Source organism: Anser brachyrhynchus (genome assembly GCF_964034855.1).
Source record: "Anser brachyrhynchus genome assembly, chromosome: 18".
In the NCBI taxonomy this organism is placed as follows: Eukaryota; Metazoa; Chordata; class Aves; order Anseriformes; family Anatidae; genus Anser; species Anser brachyrhynchus.
The window spans coordinates 53,747-78,177 of record NC_137711.1 but is presented as its reverse complement, the minus strand read 5'-3'; the positions used below and the strand labels follow the sequence as shown (position 1 = coordinate 78,177).

Sequence of the window (24,431 nt, the reverse complement as noted above, 5' to 3'; positions counted from 1 at the left end):
AGCAGATGTTCAACTGTTTCCAGGAACACAAGTTCATCACACATAACAGTTACTTAGGAAGACAAATGCCATCACTCTAAACATTCTCCCTTCCCCCTCCTTTTACCCAGGTTGTGTTACTGAGCATGACAGCATACGGTATGGAATAACCCTTTGGTCTGTTTGGGTCGGCTGTCCTGGCAGTGTCTCCTCCTAACTTCTTGTGTGCTCCCAGCCTCCTCACTGGCAGGGCAGCAAAGGAAACAGAAAAGACCTTGACTCACTGTAAGCACTGCTCAGCAACAACTAAAACATCAGTGGGCTATCAACACTATTTTTCATCACCAATCTAAAAATACAGCACTATACAAGTCTCTATGAAGAAAGCTAATTCAATCTCAGCTAAAACCAGGAGAGGCAGAAGGGTGGAGAAATAAATGCAGGGGTAGAATCTGTAAAAACATGATGAAAGACATCACAGTGGAAGAAGGAAGGCACATCACATTGGTGTACAGAAAGTAATTTATATCAAAGCTATCAACATAAGCAGCTGAAAATTATTACATTCTGCCCTCATACGAACACAGTGAAATTAAAACACCGAGGCTTAACATAAAGAGAGGTAAAGGCAATGCCCACTTACAGTACTACCAACTGTCATGCTATGTACCACCTCCATTGTACCAAGAAGTGAAAGTGCAATGCACGTCAATGAGAAGAATACTATTTCCTTAAAATTCATTTTTCATGACCTTTTCATAAAAACATTCAACAGCATTACACACGATGACAGCTTGTAAGATGTAGAGTTAGGACTGAAATTCAGAAATCTTTTTATTTTTAGGTCCATGTCCTACTACTTGTTTATACACATAAAGCAAGAGTAATTCACTATTTCATACTGAAGATGCAGATCGCTGTCTGCAAAATATTCTTATTCTCGTATCCAGCCCTGAGAATTCAATTACAGTTTAGCACCATGAAGCAAAGGTTTAATCTCTGGCACAGAGAATGTTCAGTAACTATCTTAGTGTCTCCAAGGCAAAGCCACACTCACTTTTTTTTTTTTTTTTTTAAAGGTTTCATCCCTACTTAAAAGAACTCAAAAGAAAATAAGAATGCATCTATCTGGGACAGTAGCTTGTAAAATATTTTCTGCAAAAGAAGAGAGTAGTTGGTACAAAATTCAGTTTTCAACTAATTCTGGAAGTAGCAGAAGAGGAAAAAAAGATCTGTCTATACTGGCACACAACTTCCTAGATGTAATTTCACAGTAGGAACAAACAAAACTACTTTTATATTCAGCAAAATAATGCAGTATTTAAAGATATTAAACATCATTGTGGATGGTAGGTTGTGTGTGTTTTTACACATGGTTCAAAAGGTTCTGAGATTTTATTTAAACATTGTTATTGTTTCAGCTCTTAAACCTATTAGCTTTTAATGTAATTATCTCTCATCATTCTTTATTACTTAGTTATTATTTCCATTTTCTTGAATTTAGAAGGTTACTGGTGAGTCTTAGCAGTAAAATTAAATCATAAAAGACATCAGTAGATTTTACAGATGACTTAAGAATTAGAAAAAAAAATATTTTGAAATTGTATTTTAACCTGTCTTTAAAATTCTTTTGCTATACCATGAAATCTCTGGGAGACAGTAAGGGGAGACCCTATAGTGACCTACTCCTTACTTGGTATTCTGTGTTATTGTTTCAGCTCTCAACCCCATTATTATTTTTACTGAGAGATGCCTCCATCATACTTTAATGCCGACATCGCTCCTACCCTTTAAAACAACGTAATGAGAATTAACATTTGTAAACCCTAGAACTGAATAAAAACGCTTCCAAAGCCAATGAGCCTTTCCGTCTTTTGCGGTGTGAGCTCCAACCGACGGACGCGCTCAGCGGTTTCTCCCGGTCAGACCGACCAGGCCCTTAACCCCCCGCTGGCCTGCGGGCTACGCAAAAGGCCCCCAGGGCCGGCCCGCCGCTCCGGGGCCTCGCTACCCAGTCAGCGCCGCCCCCTAGCGACGGACTGGCGGAAGCGAGCCCCGCGAGCCGGCAGGTCCGAGGCTCTCCGAGGAAACCACCGTGCAGCCAGCCAGCCCAGCCCAGCGAGCACCCCCAGCGCTTCTGTGACAGTTCAGGTTGTCGAGCCTGTTCTGGGAAAATGCTCCTGCACGTCAGTTTCTCTAAAGGAAAACGCATACATCTCATACAATATCCCCAGTTCCTCTTTCTGGAGGACAAAGGCTAGAATGAGAAGAGGCTAAAAAAAAAAAAAAAGAAAGTGAAGAAAGAATAAAGACAAGGCAGGAGCTCAAATTCATATTTTCATAAAACAAAAAGCAAATGCAAACCAAAGCTTCACAGTACCTGCTGGTTAAAGTCCACTATTGACACAGTATCTACATTATCATCTTGATCCACCTCAAAGCATATTGGAAAATTTTAGATATTAAAAAAAGGCTAACAAATTTAAAACAGAAATTTAAAAACAGAAAACTCAGGTGATACACAACAGCTTAAGAATTTGAAAATGGGGGAGGAAAAAGATCAAAAAGAGCTTGAAAGATCAGAAATGACTTGTGCCAGGGAATAACTAGTCAAAACTTATTCCCTAGAAAGAATGAGCGTAAGTTTGTCTGAAAAAAGTCACTGCTAGCTCATTACTGACTAAATAGGAGTATATAAAATAATATATTTTATATATATATATAATATATAAAATAATTATTAATTACACATACATATTTTAGGTAGTTTAAATCTCTTCGTACCTTTTCTGTGTTTGGGTTTATTATACAACCCAAGTTATTTGAGCTGACATTGATGTTGTTCAACGTGGTTCTAACTGAAACTTGGTCTGTGCAAAATGAACCTTTTAAAAAAAAGAGGAGTATAATATGAATGTATACACATTTATATAGTTTGGGCTTTCACAGCAATAGCTGCAGAACTTTTTCTCATTACTATACATTTATATTACTTCAGTAGATGCATTGTAAACAGAGCTGAGGAAATATAGAAAGTAGTACAGTCTCACGATATGTAAATATCAGTCATCTACAAAATACAGAAGTGTCTATCGACGACATATTACAAAGTTCAATTTGTGGGTAAGTAGCACACAGACAGAAGTTTTTATTTCTTCCAGTACTGCATTATTTAATTGTTGGGAAACTGGCAGTACTCAGTATAACACGAATAGTTAAGACATAGCAGATTCTTTCTATCACAGTTGAAAAAAAATCACCAATAAATTTAAATCAATTCTGAAAAATGTTTCTTTTACTTACAGTAAAAATGGGAGTCTGAACATTTTGAATTATGTGGACAAGGCAGGGGAAAGAACAGAGGACTTTCTGGAAACCAGAAATGCCCTTCTAAGTTACTCTCCCACTGTCTTAAAAATTTTGTATTTAACATTATAAACTCTTTTAGAGATCAAACATAATCTCTCTATATTTTTAAAGGGATATAAGAAGGATTATTTTAGTTGAATAAAGAATTTCAGCCAAAGAAGAAATGGATAATTAATTTCTGAAAACGTTTATCAGCTGACAAAAACAACTGGTTCTCTTGGACACTGATAAATTCTAGCAGGCATAAATCTGCATCTTGGACTGTATCTTCAAAAAACAACGGACTAACTTTAACCGCTTGTATAAAAGAACTACTATTTTTTGATTAAAAAAATTGCTTTAATTGGTTATTAATGTTTCATTATTAGCAAGGCTACCAAGAAAAATATGCTTAAATTTAATAAAAATGCAGACTTCATTAGCTCATTATTTCACATTATAAGTGACAGTTTAAAACTAATTCTGCAAACTGATATGACAGATCCCACCTTAGTGCAAAATTAAAACAGAGAAGCTTAATGACAGCTTGGTACAACAGAGTAATTTTCACCTGTGTTACCTTAGTTTTCTGAAATACAGAAAACAATTCATAGTGGCTCTGGAATAGCTTAAAGCAATCAGAACTTAAATGTTTACATAAACGAGGCGTGGAAAGACGCATAGAACAGCTATCCACCTGCACTTACATAACTGGTGAAAGGTGCTAAAAAACAGGGCTAGCTATTCCACACAAGTCCTTGAAAAAGTTCTCGTCTATTCATTTTTTTTTTAAATGAAAATAAATCAGAGCCCCTTATTCCATTACTAAGTTATAGTTGATTCCTTCCCTATTTTCTCCAAAGTTCTAAAAGTCACAAGAATGTTTATGAAGACAAATTTCAGTTTGTTTCCAAACAGGCCTGTACTAGTGCCAACCAAAATCAAACTTCAAAAATTTTCATAAATTTACTACAAAATATGTCTAAATGTAGTGGACAAGCCTTCTATAGTTCATGCATTTATTTATTTTCTGTTATCAGCTTTTTCCCAAAAAGATTAATGCAAAAAAGAAAAAAGATGGAAGTTTTTAATCAGTGATATATTAAAATGTTTCTAAGAGAGGCTAAAAATCTGTTAGTCACCCACTGATTTGTGACAACATTTGGTAAAAGGGATGCATTTCAAAGTACTATGTATTTTTAATTCTGATACATTTAAAAAAATTTATTTTCCTTAAGCTAAGAGTGTCACCTAAGTGAAGAAAAAAAAAAAAAAAGCATTCAGGACAGTTACACATACATCTGTGTAACAACACCCTCAGCCCTTTCCATCAAATTACCAGGAGTGAGTGACGAGATTTCTGCAGTTAGGCCAGTGATAGTTTGTTCCGTCAGAGGAAGAGAGGACTGCATCTGTTCATCCAGACTCTCCATTTCTTTCCTCATTTGTGCAACAGCAGCCCGAAGGCTGGCATTCTGCTCCTTCAGCTTCTGTATTTCCAAGATTGGAATACCTTTTCTAAGATAACTTTTATCATCATATTGAAGTATCTGTAAAATAAAAGCACAACACAATAACAATCCTTCATTCACGAGCAACGCAGATCATGCCACACCACCACACGCACACAGATACTCATACTTTCAATCCAAGAACAGACTAGGGGAAAAGAACCATTGAAAACGAAGAAAGATGTGGTTATTCTGGGGATTTGCCTGGGAAAAAAAAAGTGCTAACAAAAGTGCTGTGATGAGAACCTGACGTGGGGGAGGAGGCACAGAAAGGAAAGAAGATGGCCACAGAGGTGGCTCTACCTTATCACTGTTCTTTGAAGTGTGCTGTCTCTCTTTAATGCATGGGTACACCATCTCTTGAAAGAACTTACTGGCCCCATACTGGCCCTTTCCGATGTGCGAAATTCTCAGAAGTGTCATTAGAGATCATCTGTTCACAAGAACATAAAGAGGCTGGACATCCTTTGCTAAGCTGGAAAAAGGGAAGTATATGGAAAGCTAGTTCTGCGTGAATAAAGTGATGGCCCAATTGGGACAAGAATGTGAAATGTCCTAGATCATAACCTTTGAGAACTGTTTTCCTGTTAAATCAAATATTGCTTGCTCCAGAATCCAATTTCTGACAATAGTCAGCAACATACGTATAGGAAGAATACACGTATAGGAAAAAAATATTTTTTATAATTGTATAGGAAAAAAAATCTGGAACAACCAACACAGACACAGTGACAAACATACTTCCTGGTCATTCAAAATTCCAGCACAACCTTCAAGACAGTTCTGGTAGGACCAATGAAAGATTACATATTTGGGTCCTGACATTAATTAATTCTGCCATTTTTCTTTCGAAGTGTGGCTGCAAACATTTTTAAAGAAGTTACATTAGAGTGACGGCAGTGTATAACGGTGGTTTCATTCAAACAGTGCAGAATTTAAATTCCACTTTGTAAAATCCTCCCTAGCTGGTGGAGACATTTGTCACCATCTATTTAAAAAACAGATACTTTTTGGTACAGGAGTATGATAAAGCCCTAGAATTATAGAATATACACTATTACAGTCACTAAATTAATCTTAATTTGCAAACCATCCAGATCAGATATTTTTTTAAAAAAGAGTCTAATGTGTTCGTAATATTTGTATTGAATGCTGCTAATTTATGTTACTGAGCCCCCAAAATGTTTCTTTGTATTCAACCCTAATCTTTAATTATTGCAAAGCAGCAGTCCTGCCTCTCCTGAGGGAAAGGCAATTCAAGGCTCTGTGCATAGGACACAGGTCAACAAAATACTTAAAATTCAACATTTATGCCTTGCATTGGCTTCTAATACTACTCCTTTTCAGTCTACTCCACCATTCTGCACTTTCCTCAGTCCCCTTACTTACCAGTTGCAAACCTATTCTACGAGAGTGATCTAAAAGCTGGGACGCTAATGGACTTCAAATTAAATTTCCGTTGTAAGGACAGTGGCTGCCTCACAGCCCCTCTCCTGTGGCTCTTTCTGCCCTAAGAGTACGGGGTATCCAGAATATGAGAATAATCTCTATTCTGCTTTTACAATCTTTCCAAGGTTGTTTAGGTGAGGATTGAGGAAAGGGAGACTGAAAAGACTTGAAGAGAAAGGCAGCAGTAGGTACCAGTACATCAACCAGGTGTATTCTGAATTCTGGGGACGAGAACTGCATCTCAATCTGCAACACACATACGAACCATTATGGTCTGAAACAGGAATACAACTGTTCCAGGTCTTTGCTAGTGGAAAAGGGTCTAAACAGAAGACCACATTTTCATCCAGAGTTACTGTAAGTGATCTTTCCTTATCAATGCACTTGTATGGTATTAGCATGCTCTAGTTAGGCACATGTGATCTAAGCCATACTTAAACTCAAGCAATTACAAGCAAAACTTTCCAGGCTGGTGTGTTTCACATCTGTTGCTAAATTAAAGCCCAAGAATGACTAGTGCTATATTTCTAACACTTTCAGGGGGTCTCAGACCAATCTGAAGAAAGGAACCATACGCTGATGATATTGTACTACACTGTATTTAAACATTAATTTTTCCTGTCTCAGTAGTCTGAAGAAGATGCTAGCCAAGACACTATCACTTCTTTAGGAAGAATCACTGATGCAAATGTTACCAATTTTTAACTTTTAATCATTTTTTCCTGTTTGTTTATAATTCATTTTGTACAGAAAAAAAATAAAAAGAGAAAAGGTCCTAGCTCAGAATACTACATATTTTTTATTGTTTGTTTTTTAAACAATGACCCTTCACATAAATCAGAGATAAAAATAGTTTTGCTGATATGGTTACTGCTTGTCCTACAGGCCAAAAATGTAACAAAGAGAGAAAATACAAGAACATAAAGAAAAGTGTGAAAATGAAAACAAAGTTATAGCAGCAACACTAACAGATTACAGCGGGCAAGAATAGTGAAATGGAACAGTAAAATAATGTCCCCTTATCAATCTTTATTCTCCTTGTATATGAATGAACAGTTTACAAATCAGTCCAGTTTCAGATGAAACTGGAAAAACAACTTGCTCCATAAGAAGTGTGTGCTTCAGCCTACCTTCATCTATTTTATTATAAAAAATATTTTCATGACTTATCTTCTTGAATACGTTACTTTTCCGTAGAAAACACTTGGCGTGCTTAACACTACTTTGTTTTTTTCAGCAAGATCAGATAACACACACTTACTAGTCTACTGTTGAGTATCTGTAACTGCCCAGTAGGATGCACTGCAGCACAGTCGTTACTTTCACTCTTTTAAAATAGACCATTTTCAACTCCTAATGCACAACCCTCCAGCATGGCTTCAAACCAGCATTATGTTTCCAATTTTGAATGGTGGTGGGTTTTTTTGTTTTTGTTTTTTTTAACATATGCATTTAAGTAGGAACGAAAGGAAAACTTGTTTCTGAGACTAAAATAAGGGATGTTATTTTAAAGAGCTGGCAAATTAAGAATTTTAAAGGCAAGGCTTCAAAATATAACTTCACAACTTCCAAACTGACCCCAAACTGCAACTAACAAAGAGTCTCAGGTACATTCCAGAAAACAATTCTTCCCATTCGGATGTGCCACAATGGTACTGTACATTGTCTTGTTTTGGACCAACTGTCTTTCTACATACAGACTGTTCCTTTTCCCAGTAGGTAGCATATCAGCCATAATGAAGCCCATGACACCTAACCATATGTGTATTCCAAGCTACATATGTCTATATTTTGAATTAAACAGGTGCCTTAGAGGAACTCTTTACAAGAAATCCAGTGGAAACAAGACCCATAAGATTTTCATCTCAGAATGAATTTATCTAAGCCAAGACACGAAGTGTTGTCTAACCTGTTTCTCTCCTTCAGGTAAAATACCACAGTTCAACGATGATGCTTGTATTGTCTGTTCTCCCTCACCAGTCATAGCAGAAAAAAGAGTTTCCATTTCATGCAACCTGTAGCCTGTCTTCTGTAGACCAGCTTCAGCCTAGGAGAAAGGGAAAGAAGGGGAAGCAGAGGACATCAGTATCTAAAGTACAAAGAGAATAGAGATTTAAAAAAAAAAAAAAGGAAAATGAATTTTTCTTTAAATTACACGACAGGGACTCAAAGCATATACCTTTTGGCTCTGTCAAAAAATGCCTCCACAGAAAAATAATTTGGCTTCATTATCTCATCTTCTTACTGCAAAATGGACAACAGTTTTTCATTTCTCAGAAGTGTTCCTATGTTACACCTATTAATATCTATTAATCGTTTTCAGAAAATGGGAAAATAAAACAGAGTAAATGTCTGCATTTTAAACTTCATGAACAGATGTTTCCTCTGTACCCATGGTTTTACTTGGCCACTGGTCATTGAGAATTAGTTAGTCCACTGTGTAACTGTCTCTAAGCAATAAACATGTTGATACTGTATTTTGTTTTTCAGGAACAGTTATACTCCATAAACTAAAGGTGTCCCCCCTTTACACAGGGGGATAGGATAGGACAGGCGGAAACAGTATTAAAATAAAAGAGGGTTGATTTAAATTAGATGTTAGAAGGAAATTCTTCACTCAGAGGGTGGTGATGCACTGGAACAGGTTGCCCAGAAAAGCTGTGGGTGCCCCATCCCTGAAGGTGCTCAAGACCAGGTTGGATGAGGCCCTGGGCAACCTGATCTAATAGGTGGCATCCCTGCCTACAGCAGGGGAGTTGGAACCAACGATCTTTAAGGTCCCTTCCAAACCAAGTCATTCTACGATTTTTGGCCTGGCACTGCTTCTTTTTCTTCTTTAATGTCAAGAGAAAAGCAGTCTCATTTCACAAGCTCACTTCCAATTATATTCTATATTTGTTTGGATGAGAGGCCAAAAACTAAACATCCTAGTTATAATGAATGACCACATTGCCACGTAAATAATTTAAAATATCATTTTAATATCCTGTTCATACAAAAATAAGGAAAGAAGGTTTTGTTGTTTTTTAAAATACAGACAAGTGGGAAAATTGCAATCTCCTCAAGGTTTCACAGTTGAAGGTCAAATTCTACTGACAGTAAGACTATTTTTTTATGATGAAATTACACCAATATAAGAGGCAGAATGGGAAAAAAACACCTTGTAATCAGATGTATAACAAACAACGTATATTACCCATCTTCTAGTTTTTATTATATAAAAATATAATATATATAGTATATTACTGCTTCTGGTTTTGAGGCTGACCTTTTCTGCAGTTTCAAGGTTAACAAATTTAGCAGTGTGCTGCCTACATGAAAAAATCTTACACAATCTCAGATTACTAAACACATTCCTAACAGTTCGTTACAAGAGGCAGCTGCCAGACAAGTAAAGCAACAGCTACTAAACAAGTAGTGCATATATTTTTTTTTAACTTGTCATTATACCTCTCAAAAATTTAAACAGAAAAGGCAAAACCAAAACAAAATACACACTTATACAACTAAGCAATATTCAAATATAATATTATTATAATACATAAATGATTGATTGCTAGGTGGCATCGCAGCAACACAACATTGTTTCTTTACATTCCTATACCTGTTTCTGACAAGCAAGCTCTCCTTCTACTTCTTGGGTTTTTCTCTCCATGTGATGCTTCAGGTTTATATACTCCTCACACTGATGACCTATGTGACTGTCATTAGAACTACAAACAAAAATAAATTTATATTAAAGAGCATCTCTGGTGAGCTAGCGAGGCATACATATGGAAAAATCTTTTGAACAATAACACAACCAGAAATACAAGACGCAAGAATTTCCTAAAGAAACAGTCGCATGGATTTCCCCCCCTTCTACTATTCATAATTAGCAATCACTTTTTAAAAATTATCTTGCACCTAAGTGAATAAACCTTTTAAAGCAACATGATCCACTATGAGCATACTATTTTATATCCTTTTTAAAATACAAATTTTTACTGATTTTCCAAGATGTCCAGTTTCAATTAAAAAGGTCACACAACCCAAAGTATATCATATGTTTCAGTAAATAATTTCAGTATGTTCCCATCGTGTAAAAAATGAGTATTGTTTCAACAGTTCTCAGCTACCAGATTGCATTAAGTTTTGAACAGTACTCTTTAAAAATTAGGTGTCCTCTTCTCACACAGGCTGATTACACCCTCAGATAACCTTCCCTTTAACCCATCATAGAGAATATTCACTGGTGAAGCTCCCTGAGAATGAGTTCAAGTAGATCATTTTTCCACGCTTCAAGTTACTCTCCACTCTCCCTGCCTTCTCCCACCCCCTTTTCTTTGAACAGTTTTGTGACCAGCATACGTTGCCATGTTACCAAAGTCAAATGATAATACTTATTAAATCCTATTGCTATTTGTTTGGTGATACTTCAGAACATCCCATAAAGTACATTAGCCATTGCATCAGCCTTGGACCTTCCTGAACTGGTCATCCAGTGACTCTCGAGCGCACTTGTGAGTAAGGCTATATTCTGGCAAGCAGCACCATCTTGTAAATATAACGGGATCTCTTTTTGTTGGAAGCTATTGGACCTCACATTATGTTAAAGATACATGCTTGTACTCTCTTTATTTATTGATCAATATGGATTCATCAGAAAGTTAAGTACAAAATAGTTTGGACTAATTACAAGCTTTTTAAAAAAAGCTCATTACGTATATTGTACAACATATAAAGCTTTATATATTGTAAGTAAGCAAGCAAAGGAAAGAGAAAAAAGTCATATATTTCTGTCTTTCTAGTTTCTAGACTCTAATTATGATGACTTCTCCAGACAGCTACTGGTAGGATATTTTAGACTATGGCTACAATGAAAACACAGAAGTTCCTGTCATACAGAAAAGGTCAGCACCATACCATGCAGGACAGGCAGAGGAGGCTGTGTTAGGACAAGTTCTGTTTAAGTCTGCTGCTCCCAACAGTTATATCACTGTGCATGGCAGAACGTTTCTAACTTCACTTGCAAACATTTGAAGCCTTATCCATACATACATTCACAATATAATTCATCTCTGAAAGTCTTGTTCAGTATCAATCACTTCCTTCCCTTTCTTGAATATGAGATGTTTCACTGCTCAAAAAGAAAGCCACATCTTTGGTTCTGATTAAAGGTCTGACCTAACAGTATACCTATAGCTCTCCCAGTTCCTTAGCAACACATCTACAGACCTGTCAGTATCTGATCTAGCTAGTGTCCAGCAAGTTATTGCTTTTCTCATCTTAATTTGGTCAAGTATTTTGCTTACTGCTATGAGCAGAAGAACAAGAGGTTACCCAAAAAAATCAATCATCATATATGAACTGTATGATTGTTACAAATTAAATTCTGGTATCATAATGATGAATTACGAAACCAATCCCCAAGGAAAAAGTGTTCCCTTCTGACAAATCCTTTTCTGCTCCCCACAATGTGTCCCATATAATCATGCCAGCTCCCCAACACACACCCCTTATATAGGGACATGCTGTCCTAGGGAAAGCACACTTTCCATAGGGAAAGCACTCTAATTTTCACTTAATGCTACACTGTCTCTAACCCATTGCTATAAATTGGATAAGTCACTGGTGGAACTCAAGATATAGGAGGTGTAAAAATAGCCAGGGTCACTTCTGTTAGCCTTCACTCTGTTCATGCTCTAAGCATCCCTCTGTCAGAATAGACAACCTTATCTCCACAGTCAGAGTGCTCTCTACTGTATAAACAATGTTACTGCTTTAACCCAATGCAAGTTTTGTCTTAGAGAAGCTAAATTTCCCCTTTCCTGCATACCATTCTAAGGATGTCATATAGAATCTTTTAGGTTGGAAGAGACCCTTAAGACCATCAAGCCCAACCATCAACCTAACACTACCAGGTCCACAACTGAATCATGTCCCTAAGCACCACACCCATACGTCTCAAGTACCTCCATGGATTGGAACTTCTTTTCCATGGGCAGCCCATTCCATTGCCTAACCATCCTTCCCTTGACGAAATTCTTCCTGATTTCCAGTTTAAACCTCCCCTGGCACAACTTGAGGCCATTTCCTTGCATCCTATCACTGGCAACCTGAGAAAAGAGACTGACACCCTCCTTGCTACAACCTCCTTTCAGATATAGAGGGTGATGAAGTCTCCCCTCAGCCTCCTTTTCTGCAGACTAAACCCCAGTTCCCTCAGCTGCTCCTCATATGTCTCGTTTCTAAGTCCCTTCACCAGCTTCGTTGCTCTTCTCTGGTCGCATTCCATCAACTCAGTATCTTCCTTGTAGTGATGGGCCCAGAACTGAACACTGTACTTGAGGTGCAGTCTCACCAGTGCTGAATAGGAAGGAACGGTCACAGTCACTTCCCTGGTCCTGCTGGCCACACTATTTCCGATACAAGCCAGGATGCCATTGACCTTCTTGGCCACCTGGGCACGCTGCTGGCTCATTTTCAGCTGGCTGTTGACAGGTACCCCCGGTCCTTTTCTGCCACTCTTCCCTGAGCCTATTTCACTGCCTTGGGTTGTTATGACCCAAGTGCAACACCTGGCACTTAGCCTTGTTGAATACCATACTGATCGACCATAGCTGATCGATTTAGCCTGTCCAGATCTCTCTGCAGAGCCTTTCTACCCTCAAGCAGATCAGCACTCCTGTACAACTTGGTGTTGTCTGCAAACTCACTGAGGATGCACTTGATCCTTTCATCAAGAATCACAGAATCATCATAGAACAGCTTGGGTTGGAAGGGACCTTAAAGATCATCTAACTCCAAAACCCCTGCCATAGGCAGGAATGCCACCCACTAGATCAGGTTGGCCTAGGCCCCATCCAACCTGGCCTTGAAAGCCTCCAGGGATGGATCATCATTGATAAATCAAGATCACTGATAAAAATATTAAACAATATTGCCCACAGTACTCACCCCTGGGCAACACCTCTTGTGACCAGCCACCAACTGGATTAATCTCCATGCACAATGACTATTTCAACCTGGCCATCCACAGTTTTTTACCCAGCCAACAGTACATCCACCCAAGCCATGGGCAACCATTTTCTGCAGAGGAATGCCGTGGGAAATGGTATCAAATGCTTTGCTGAAGTTCAAGAAAACAACATCCACAGCCTTTCCCTCATCCACCAAGCACAGTGTTGTATCATAGAAGGACATCAGGTTAGTCAAGCAGGACCTGCCTTTCATCCACCTATGTTGACTGGGTTTAATCACATGGTTGTCCTGCATGTGCCATGTGATGGCACTCAAGATGATGTGCATCTCACCTGCAAAATTGTTCCAGCTCTAACTGATGCTCTTCAACGTTTTGTTGATAGTATTCGACTCTTTTTCTTCTTTTATTGACAAACATTTCCTTCAGTTTATCCAGCTGTATTTTAAGATCACTAATCTCTGCCTGTTTAGCATTTTCCAAAGTTTTCAGATGAGTGAATGTGACATCATAGAGTTCTAACCCTTCATCGCTCTCTTCTAAAGTTCTTAGGTTATAAACAAAATCTTTTAGTTTGTTAAAATTTTCATGCATGCCTTGCAGTTGCTTTATGACATCTTGCAGCATTTTCTTTTGACAAGGGAACTGGCAATCATGTAGCTCTCTTTTACTAATTACTAAATGCCACTACATTTTGGGGTGTGAAAATATAACTTTTGCCTTTATACAGATGGAAAACAGAGGCATAAAATAATTAAGTCACTCAAAGGAATGCTTTCTATCAAGAACCTAAGAGCAGTCTAGCACCAAAAGAAGAGCTGTTAACTGCACACATTTCTCTTTTCTTGAAGACATTTATGACAAGTCAAATCAAATGACTGCCTATTAGATCTTTCCATTCACTAACAATATTAACTGCTGTGTCCCATTAGTCTTTTCTTGCCACTATTATCTTGATATACTTCCTGTGTCTCCTTCCCAATTACACTTTACTCATCAATTACAAACCTCCTGTTCTGTTATCAGTTAAGTCACTTTTCAGAAGTACAGCAGATATGAGGAAATAGCTTTATTTCAGTAACACATTAACCGCATCTTTAAACTTAAAAAGCAAGTAAACAACATAGAAGTAGTGCTCTTTTCTGGTGTAACTATCTGCTTCACTTCCATCTCTTCCTATTGTTTGTTCTCCATATTTGCCTTACATATAACGATAAACTCGGCAGAAGAGAAGCCATTATTATTTCAAGAAGTACTATATATATCATGGCTGATTTTTACTTGAATAAATAAATCTCTGCTCTGATCAAAAAACAAAACAAAACAAAACAAACTCACAAATCTCTGGAGTCATTGCAGCTTCTTGCCACACTATATTATTCTGTGTCAGTAGTTCCAGATAATCCCATCTGAATAAGAACAGGGTTGCAGAGTACAAATCAGACAACTGTGCCTTTCAAATAGTGGCTTTTTAATCTCCTTAAATGAAAGAGATTTCCAGATCAGCAAATGTGATGCAGTATCTCTATGCTAAAGCTTGGCACAATTTTAACCTCATTTTTCCTCACAGATAAACTAAAGAAATTAATCCTCCATGTTCAAATAATGAGTCTCTGCTAGCTGAAAGTGATAAGCATTAAAAAAAAAAAGCTTGCTTTTCTCAGGCACACTGAATAACAGAACAACAAACACTGCTAGAAGACAACAGTCTAGTGGTCCTAATTCTGCTGGCATAGAATTCCCATTCATTTTTAAGACAATCAAAATCAAATTAAGTGTTCTGTTCACATTATGCTTTTTGTTAGCTATCTTCAAATTATACTATTTTGTATACTGTAGCATAAGTAGTATCTTCTTCGTTAGGGTAAGCAGAAATAGATTTTTTTTGTAGAACACATAGAAGTGGATACTCATGAGCAGTACTGCCTCCTTGCCTGTTACATGCAACACTACATAAATACATTAAAGATAAGATACACCTATGGTACGCTTTCTGAACTCTAACAACACTGAAAGAAACTATGCTCAGTCTAAACCAAATAAAGTATCAAAACACTTCTGTAAAAGCCATGTAAAAAAACTGACACATGCTTCATTAGCTAACCTTAGCAATACGTTATTAGACATTACCTTTGTGTAAAGAATCAAAAATAAAACCACATCTCCAGCTTATTAAATCCTTGAAATTATCAAACTTAAGTCACTTTACTTTTTTGGAAAGAAATGGTTAAGAACAATAACACTTTTTCTATTACTACAACTATTACTGGTACTATTACTACAACCATCTCAAAATTAAAACGTGATACAGTTTCCCATAAAAATAGCTTGCCTCTAAAAATACACTTCCTCCCCAACAGCACGTATCTTACTTGAATTAATGGCACTTGTAAATTGAAAGAGGTACTCTGAAGTGGATATGTGTTACATTTAACATGAGAATTACCAGCTTCATAGAAAAATATGAATAAGTAAAGATGAAAGATTGCTGTTATTGCAATATGACCCACAGACAGTCCTATCAGGATCTATGCACATCTCTGCTTACTGCCTTAAACTGAAAGATGTCAGTAGCCTTAAACATGTGCTTTCCACCAGAGACCTGTTTTTTTTTTTTAAAGAAATACATTTTAGTAGGATATAAGGGAGTATTCTGCCATTAATAACAGCCATATTTATAACTGCAAGTTAGCTTGAATAATGACCATATCAGAAATCAGAAATCAGAATGTGAATGGAACCCCCCTGCCATGGGCAGGGCACCTTCTACCAGACCAGGTTGTTCAAAGACTCATGCAACCTGGCCTTGAATGCTTCTGGGGGTGGGATTTCTGGGGAAATCACAGTGCAATTTTAAGTATAACTTGCATACATCACCTGGATGTCTGACAGTCAAGAGAAGAACAGTAAAAATACATCTAATGACATTAAAAGAAGGAAGCAGCACAGATATGAGACTACAACTTACAACAAGAACAGCTTAGCCATACAACATAAACTGCAAAGATACCCATTAAAATCCAATCACTTACTTCAAGCATATCCATAAAGAGCAGGTTGATAGGTACTCCTGTTGCTCCACGTATGGGCTTAACGGAATTTATATCAGCCTCTTTTACCAAAGAAAAATTACGGCTTAGTGGTCAATCAAACAAAATTGAATGCAGCTAGCATATCTGATTCAGTGGAGATTTCACTATTGTTACTAATAAAATGCTACTTCAGTGATACAAGATTAGATGCTACGTTTGAGCTAGTCACTTTTCAACTAAATAAAGAGAGCAAGGTGATGTTGAAGAACAATACAGTATAACAGGTGAGAATTTTTCCAGCCTAAATGATCCTATGGTAACCTTCAGACTTCCATACAACCTCTACTTGTCAAATAGATTTAAATCCTTAGCATACTGTTCGAAGTATAAAGAATACGTACTTTATTCTCTGTTCCTTGCTATCCTTGTAACATACTGCACACTGCACCAAGAATAAGATATGCATAACAGACTGGTAGAGCTAATACAGTAGTATTGCTTGGATTCTTTTCAAAACTACTAAAAAGAGTGAGACACTCCCACATAGCCTGTAACCATTAAGTGTCTCTATCTAGTCACAACTGTTTTCCTTGATGAAGCAGTAAGAGACAAAAAAACAAGACCACCTGAATTTTATCACAGATGTTTCACTACGTGCTGCAAGTCACAGGAAGACATTCAAGTAGCACAGGCCACATATGTGCAGCTGCAGCGTTAAGTAGTTCTGTGCCCTATCACCGTTGCAAAAAACCCCACACCATATGGATGCAGTTCCAAGAAAAAAAATACTACAGTTAGTGATACAAGTTAGCATCACTTCTGTGCTGTTTCTCTCTTCACTGTTAGTAGCTCTTCTGCTATTTACCTTCCAAGTAAGGTCAGATATATAAAACAGCAAACATACATCATGCATTATACAATCTTATCAGAGCAGGCAAAATATAGCAGAAACTGGAGGATAGGTTAAGGACCAGTAACATGTAAAAGAAACCTGGGATGTCTGGTAACAAGCAGGGACACATAGCTGGCAAAGTACGCGATGGGCTGTACTGTGGGGGTTCACGACTGCCTGATGTCAGGCTCTGCTATTAGGACAAGCAGAAGAATAGAAGGCATAAGGGACTGCATAAATAAGAGACAAAGTATGACTGTAAGAAACAATTACCCCGAGACTAGGAAACAGGTGCATATGCTAAAGAGTATCCAGGAAGATAAATAGAAGGTTAGGCACTACAAGAAGCACTAACACTGGGTCCCTAGAGCAAGTATTCTCAGGAATGACAGGAAGAGACAGACACATGGATGGAAAAAAGGAAAGCTACAGGCAAGCCGGGGACCAAGTACTCTGGGGGATGCTTTAAGTGCGGAGAGGGAGAAAAAGACAGAATTAAGCAAGAGAGAATGAAAACATTGCCTGGAGAAAAGCCAGCAGGTGGGAAGCAGATTGCGGGATGAGGAGTGAGAGGTCCCATAAAGGGCTCAGGGGGTCTTGAGTCTAGTGCTCCTAAGCAGAAGAGCACATGCAGATGGCAGGCAGACTGCCGAGGTCGAGTACCCTGAAAGAAGGCAGTAGAGAAGAGCAGAGCATAACAGAAGATAATGCTTGGGACTTAGAGGCAGCAGATAGAGGGCACTTCGTGGCAGGAAGAGAGCAGAAAGACAGGTCCCCGAACAGAGAGGGGGGCACAAGACGCACGGGTGCCGCGCGTCAGCCCCGAAGGACAAGCGGAAGGTGCGCGGATTATACGCCTTCTGATGGCGCCCGCGGTGTAACCCGGGCACGACTTAGCCCCTACCAACGCCAACCCGCCCGTCTTCCTGTTCGTGGCTGCAGGCCGTGTCTCTATGGGAACCATGGTGGGCCCCGCCTGTCCGGTGGGGGGGCCGTCACCATGGGAACCGCGGCCCCTGACGTCCGTCCCAGCGTTAGCCCCGGGCGGGCCTCGGGCGAGCAGGCCTCGCACCCAATCCGCGCTCCGCCGGCCGCGGCCCCGCCCGTCCGCCGCTGGCCCCGCGGCCGTCAGCCGCGAGCTGCCGCCTGCTCCAGCCTGGTTCGGTACCGCCAGTCGGTTCCCCTCGCTTCCCCACTTCTTGCTCAATAAACCAGTGCAAATCGGTTTCTCTCGTAGCATTCGCTCCCAGCCGCCTAGTACCATAATCTTTTGCTCGCATCTTCCCCGTTAACATACAGCGGTCCTTCCTTCACATTGTGCGAGTAAGCACACTCCCCTTTTTAATTCCAGTCTCTTTTAATAATACCCACTTCTCCCGACACACAGCCAACACTTGTGCCATAGTCTCAAATACCATTTAGCTGTTCGCTTGTCTTCCTATCTGTTTCATTCATTAGTATTAAACAATTTCTCCCTACTCCAGATAAGGAAGGAGCACCTCAGCCTATTGCAGGCACAGCTGTTTGGAACAGGAGCTGACAGAGAGCAAGCTTTCCATGCTCTCCTAACTCCCTGTGCATTGCTTGAAAACCTTCAAAAAGCTCGTAAAACCTAAGCTCGGGCAAACTGAAACTGTAGGTTATGCAGCACAGATAAGTATGTTCTGCTACCAAGCCACTTCATTATTCACAAATGTATCCATCAATTAAAACAGAGTACATGGTCTACGTGACACTGAGGAAGATGTAATGCATGAACTGGACGTGAAGTGTGATTTTCCCTTAGTCACTCTAGATGACTTGCTTGTCTGGAAGTCACGAGGCAAACTTCCTGTAATGCTTTCTTTTTTTCTCATGCTTCTGGATTATATAAAATACTTTGCCAGGTGAGAGGCCTTTCAGAAACCTGAATGTTGCATGAATTGTTATTATACCTGAAGTATACTAATTTTTAGAAAGTAGAATATTTTCAGTAGTTCTTACTTCTGTTTCCTTAGGTCATCAGAGAAAAAAAAAATCCTGACCTCACATCACCTAAGGAAAGGATAGGTTATTTCCACTGGTAGCTATTATTGAAAATTAGAATCAGAACTAATAACCAGTCTTTTGAAATAAACTATGTTTCATTTAGCTACACAAAGTGTATCTATATATAATATCAAAACACTAAAATTAATAAAGGGATTTTGTTCATTTGTTTATATAAATCACCTCTGGTTTAAAATACACAGTAAAATCTGGCCTCAAATCATCTTCGAAACCTTCTGAGCATACAAAAATTACACTGCAAGTCCAAACATAACTTATACTTTGCATTGGGCCTCTCAAAGCATTCATCGGAATTAATACATAGCAGATGAATGTTTAAATCCATATACCATTTTGGCGTACTCCTTTTCCTTCAGTCTTACCCCAGGGTTGCTCAGCCTATCAATTGCGTTATCTTTTGCAACACTTCCTCCTCCCCTTCCCCCCCTTCCTTCAGATTAGCTGTCACCTTCTCCGAGGTACCTTCAGATAGTTCCTAGTCACACAATTAATGCGTGTTGGTTCCCCGAATGAGTGACTGGTAGGTTCTACTAATTCAATACTGCTTAGAATTGGTCAATCTTGATCTTAACAGTGAGTCAAAAAAGATTACACAACATGGAGTTTCGCATCAAGGTAGAAAGCCATACATCCCTAAAATAAATGCCGAAGACATCCTGGTTTCGTAGACAGAAATGAAAGGAAGCATTTTCTTTTATAACAAAATTAACAGGAATTTAGAATGGAGAACCAGACTTTCTGATCTTACGAAACACTAGTGAGTTCGGGAAGATAGAGCCTAAAGGCAGATTTCAGCCACCCCTGAGATACCTTCAGAGACACAGCTTCTAAGTACAAGTCTTTGGCCCCATCACTGTATTGCAAAATAGCAACATTTACATGTGGCTTCATGAAGAAAGAAAATGAACTTAACCTCTGAAAATGCTGCATTTTTAGAGAGAAAAGCAGTATATCTGGGCTACAAATATACTACTATGCTTGAGAGCACTTTTAAGCTTCCACTCCAAAGGCAACGTCCAATTCATCACGGCCCAGCTCTGTAAGACAAGTCCCATGATTACACAAACTATTTACACTGCCTCCCTCAGCTTTGTTTCTAGGGAATAAAATAGTTCAAGGCACAAGCCACCTGAGAGCCATGGCACACTCCATAGATGCTTATCTGAACAGTCAAAGGAACAGGCTTATGAGAAACATCAGGCAGGGGTTCAGTAAGTAAATACAGACATAGTCTACCTTAATTAAACTTAAAAATCAAAATATGCATCAGAAAAGCCTTTCTTTAAAGTGAGCTTTCCTTCAAATGAATAAACTTCTTGTTTCCACGGAACCACGAGGAATGTTTTTGGTATAGAGAATACTACTTGACAAACAGTAAATGTAAGCAAAAATAAACAAACCAAAACTAACATCTTCTAAATAAAAGTGGCCCAGCTTGCAAGGGACTCCAGAGGAACTTTTGATCCCCAGTATCTCTGAAATTTGGGCGCTGCTACTAAGCAACATTTAAATGTGTATTTAGGAAACATTTAAATTCCAGTTTCATCCAGGTTAGAAGAATGTGATTTCCATGTCTATCTGTACAATAACTGTGGGTTCTTATTTTTAAGACTATACACATCTTTGTAGGTACAGTTCATGTTCCTCAAATGCATCTTGAGAGTAATAAAAAGGCCTTTATTTTCATACTTGCTTTAGAAACAAACTAAAAATTGTTGAAACCTCCACTCTGAATACTACTGGTCTTTCTGCAGTAAAGATCTTACAAGGGCCCTTTGTACAACATGGTCTGCTGCATGCACCTTCTGAAGCAAAGGCAGAGATGTATGCCCACACAGTGCAGTTAGCGGTGTCTGAAACTGTTTGAAATGTTCAATGTTATTGTTAACATTCTTAAAAACATTGCAGTAGAAATCTGTAATTAATATAACACGCTCAATTCAAGTGTAAATGAGAAAATATAGCCCCAAAAATAAAATATCTATAAAAGCTTAATAAGAATAAATATTTACAGGCACTTTGAAGGTAATATTTGGGACTTTCCTACAAATGGAACAGCAAAGACTGCAGTTGGAATGGAATAGTAAACAACTGCCAATCAAAAATGTTATGACACAGAAGAATCTCTACAGTTCAGGTGTTAAGGAAGACATTTGCCATAGGAAGACCTAAGTTTAACAGAAATGAAGCTTTGCCCTAATGTCAGCTACTTGATTCCTATTACACTATATTATTTCTATTACTCCTACAATCAGGAACAATCCTTCAGCCACTTCTTCCTCTTTGTAAGCCTGACTGGGTAAAAATTGTCAGCATTCTCTTGCTGTTTTTACTGATGTGAATAGCAAAGTTAATAGATTCACGACACCTATACTCCATCTTTAATGGAAACAATCCATGAATTTCATGAAGATCAACAGAGGAAAATGCAAAGTACTGAACCTGGCAAGGAATAATGCCCATGCATTGATACAGACTGGGGTCTTGATGGACAACAAATTGCCCATGAGCCAGCCATGTACTCTTCTATTTGGTAGACAGGATACCGTTAGCCTTCTCTGCTGCAAAGGCACAAAATAAACAATAAAAGACAAAGTCAAATGGAATATGTCAATAAAGAACACAGTGGGATCCTTATTTATTTGGATACCTGTAAGGAATTACAGCATGCAGGACTTTCCTGTTGAGAAGACTCCTTAGCAAAAAAATAAACTGAGATTTTCACAGTCTACTCTGGATAGAGAATTTGCCTAGTTAATGACTCCTCATGAGTTTGTCTTAACAACACTTTGAGATTATCTGTAACTGGCATACTTAGAAATGAACAATAACAAGATGCAGAAAAGATGTGTTTTTTCTTAATTACTATTATTTAATTAGAATTGTAGATTTGTTTTTCAAAGCTCTGTTCAGAGATAGATGCCTTAAGTCACTGTGTTTCGAGTTTTCTTTGCTGCACATTAATATTCCTTCTACTCACACATGTATTATGGCATATTTACAGCTTAAACACATGCTATTTAACTCCACTTAACAGGTAGGGGGGTTGTGCCTTCATCTCAGTTCCAAATATATCTGAGGTTATCCAGACTCTATTCAGGCTTCTGCAAGCACAGCAACCCTGTGTTCTACTCACATACACTAGTGCCTTGTTGAATACTGAATTAAATCCAATGATCCCAGTACCTTGGCACATCATCTATGAGCACATCACTTTGAGAAAACATGTTCTTCAAAAACAATGGGAGTAATCAGATACAAAAGTGACACCAGAAAACACTGTTCACAATTTTCTCAGCAGCTTGACTATGGCTATGGACATCCATTCTGAAAAACAGACTGATGTCACTCTTCTGCCTCTATGATAAAACATTGACCTCTTAAATAGTTTTACAACTGACCTCTTAATAGTGTTCTAGAACTGAACTCAAGCCAGAGAGCGTGTGTTGCACTCTTCTGACTGGGCCGGAGGAAGTGGAAGTCTGCACAGAGATAGAGGCTCTGGAAAGGGCAGTGTTCCCAGACATGAAGACACACCAGTTCTTTTTCTTGTCTTTTTAAAGTGTTTGGTGAACACCTGTTTCCTTATCTAGCCTCTTATATCATTTGAGTGCCTATAAGAGATACTGATAGCTTAGAAAAAAATCATAATGTAGGTGCACCTACAAGATGTAGGTGACATACTGGCAGGGACTTTGCTTCTCCTCTCTCCATTCCTTGGTACCTCCATCCATTCTGAAAATATCTCAACAGTACAAATCTCTAAGGTTTCAATTAAAAATTCTACTATGGGGCTATACAATTCTATGATGTAGTTACTCAAGTAATGTAGAATAATAAAGCAAAACATTTTGCAGGTTGGAACTGTCCCTCCTTAAGAAATTAGTCAGAGACTGGGGCAATGTGTGGGAGGCAGTTCCATTTATCAAGAACCGTAACTATTTTTCCTGTCTGGCAATAGCAAACATACTTCTTTTTCCTGGAGAACCAAGATTACCTGTAGAGACAAAAAGTGTCTTCAGTTGCTGGACTCCACCAATTTTGCTGGGCTGCAGGCACTGTACCACTTGCTTCAGAAGCTCCACAACACTTTGTTGCTCTTATGCAATTACCTTCAACTAACCTGTAAGTGAATGGCCCAAATTCAGGTAACGGTAGACCGGTAAAAACTGGTTTTACTTATTTTTAAGATTAGCAATGTGTATCTCACTGGTTGAAAGCTGTCTACCCAAACAATCCACCCAGCCATGTTCATCCTTGTTTATTACTGCAATAAATCCCTAAGTGAGTAAAAATTAATACTACACCAAACCTGAATCGAAAGTCAAAGCCAACCTAATGAAAAAAAAAATCTATGGCGTCTAGAGAGTTTCAGATCTTCCCTCTGGATTACCCCATTTCATCAAGTAGCTTCTAAAATACTGGAGCTGTACAACAAGCTGCACAACACCAACTCTCATAAAATAGTACCATATCCTAGCCTCCCCTAGTTACAACACAACACCTGTGCATCTCCACACTGGTGATAGGAATGATAAAAACATGGACTGGATTGTGTGCTGTTAAGTGCTCTACAAAACGGAGCACCTATTCCTAAATTTCTTAAGCCCTGAGTAGCCCAAGGAATGCTACTTTCTGTGCTACACCTCAAGAACCCATCACAACTTGCATGGATGCTGAACAATAGCAGTTTTTCACAGTTTTACACACACTCGGTTTTATAATTCAACATTTGTATGAATACCGGTAGAGCCACAGCAGATGAACAAAGATCACTCCACCTGAATTTAAAAAGGAAGGAAGCTCATAGAAGTCCTTCTTATGTGAAGAAACAACAAAGGAACTGTGATCGCTCCGTGGAAAACAGAAATGGCAGCACAGAACAAACCTCAGCTACAGAGGCCGATCTGTTCATGAAAGCCCTTGGCTCCTTTGGGCAGCTAGGGCAACATCCCATGCGGGCTGGATCCAGCCCCGCGTGGCGCCCCGCGAGTGCCTCAGGAAGCTCGAGCCGGTGCCGGTGTCCTGCGCGACGGCCTGCGCGGCCCCAGGCGCCCGCGGGGGCTCCGCTTCGAGCGGGCGCCCTTGCCGCCGCCCCGGCGCGCCGCGGAGCCGGGCTGCACGCGGCCGGGCAGCCCCTGCGCCGACCGACCCGTAGCGGCGGGAACGGGGTCACGTGGCGGCGCTAGGACCCGGGCGGCCCCGCTCCG

The 24,431-nt window shown here is 39.0% G+C and overlaps 1 protein-coding gene across 21 annotated transcripts in view; it reads right to left on the bottom strand.

Annotated features, from left to right (window-relative positions):
• Nucleotides 1-24,223, bottom strand: part of CCDC57 (coiled-coil domain containing 57) — a 37,252-nt gene extending 13,029 nt beyond the window's left edge. For 3 of the 21 annotated variants that reach the window (XM_080560310.1, XM_080560313.1, XM_080560312.1), the window contains exons 1-5: nt 12,242-12,606; nt 9,892-10,000; nt 8,197-8,334; nt 4,667-4,877; nt 2,764-2,864 (exon numbers count right to left, since the gene is read on the bottom strand). In XM_080560310.1, the coding sequence (XP_080416436.1) occupies nt 2,764-2,864; nt 4,667-4,877; nt 8,197-8,334; nt 9,892-10,000; nt 12,242-12,360 (678 nt within the window). In that variant the 5' untranslated portion in view covers nt 12,361-12,606. The other 18 variants (XM_080560299.1, XM_080560305.1, XM_080560307.1 and 15 more) reach the window with 17 other exon arrangements.
• Between the last annotated feature and the right edge of the window lie 208 nt (nt 24,224-24,431).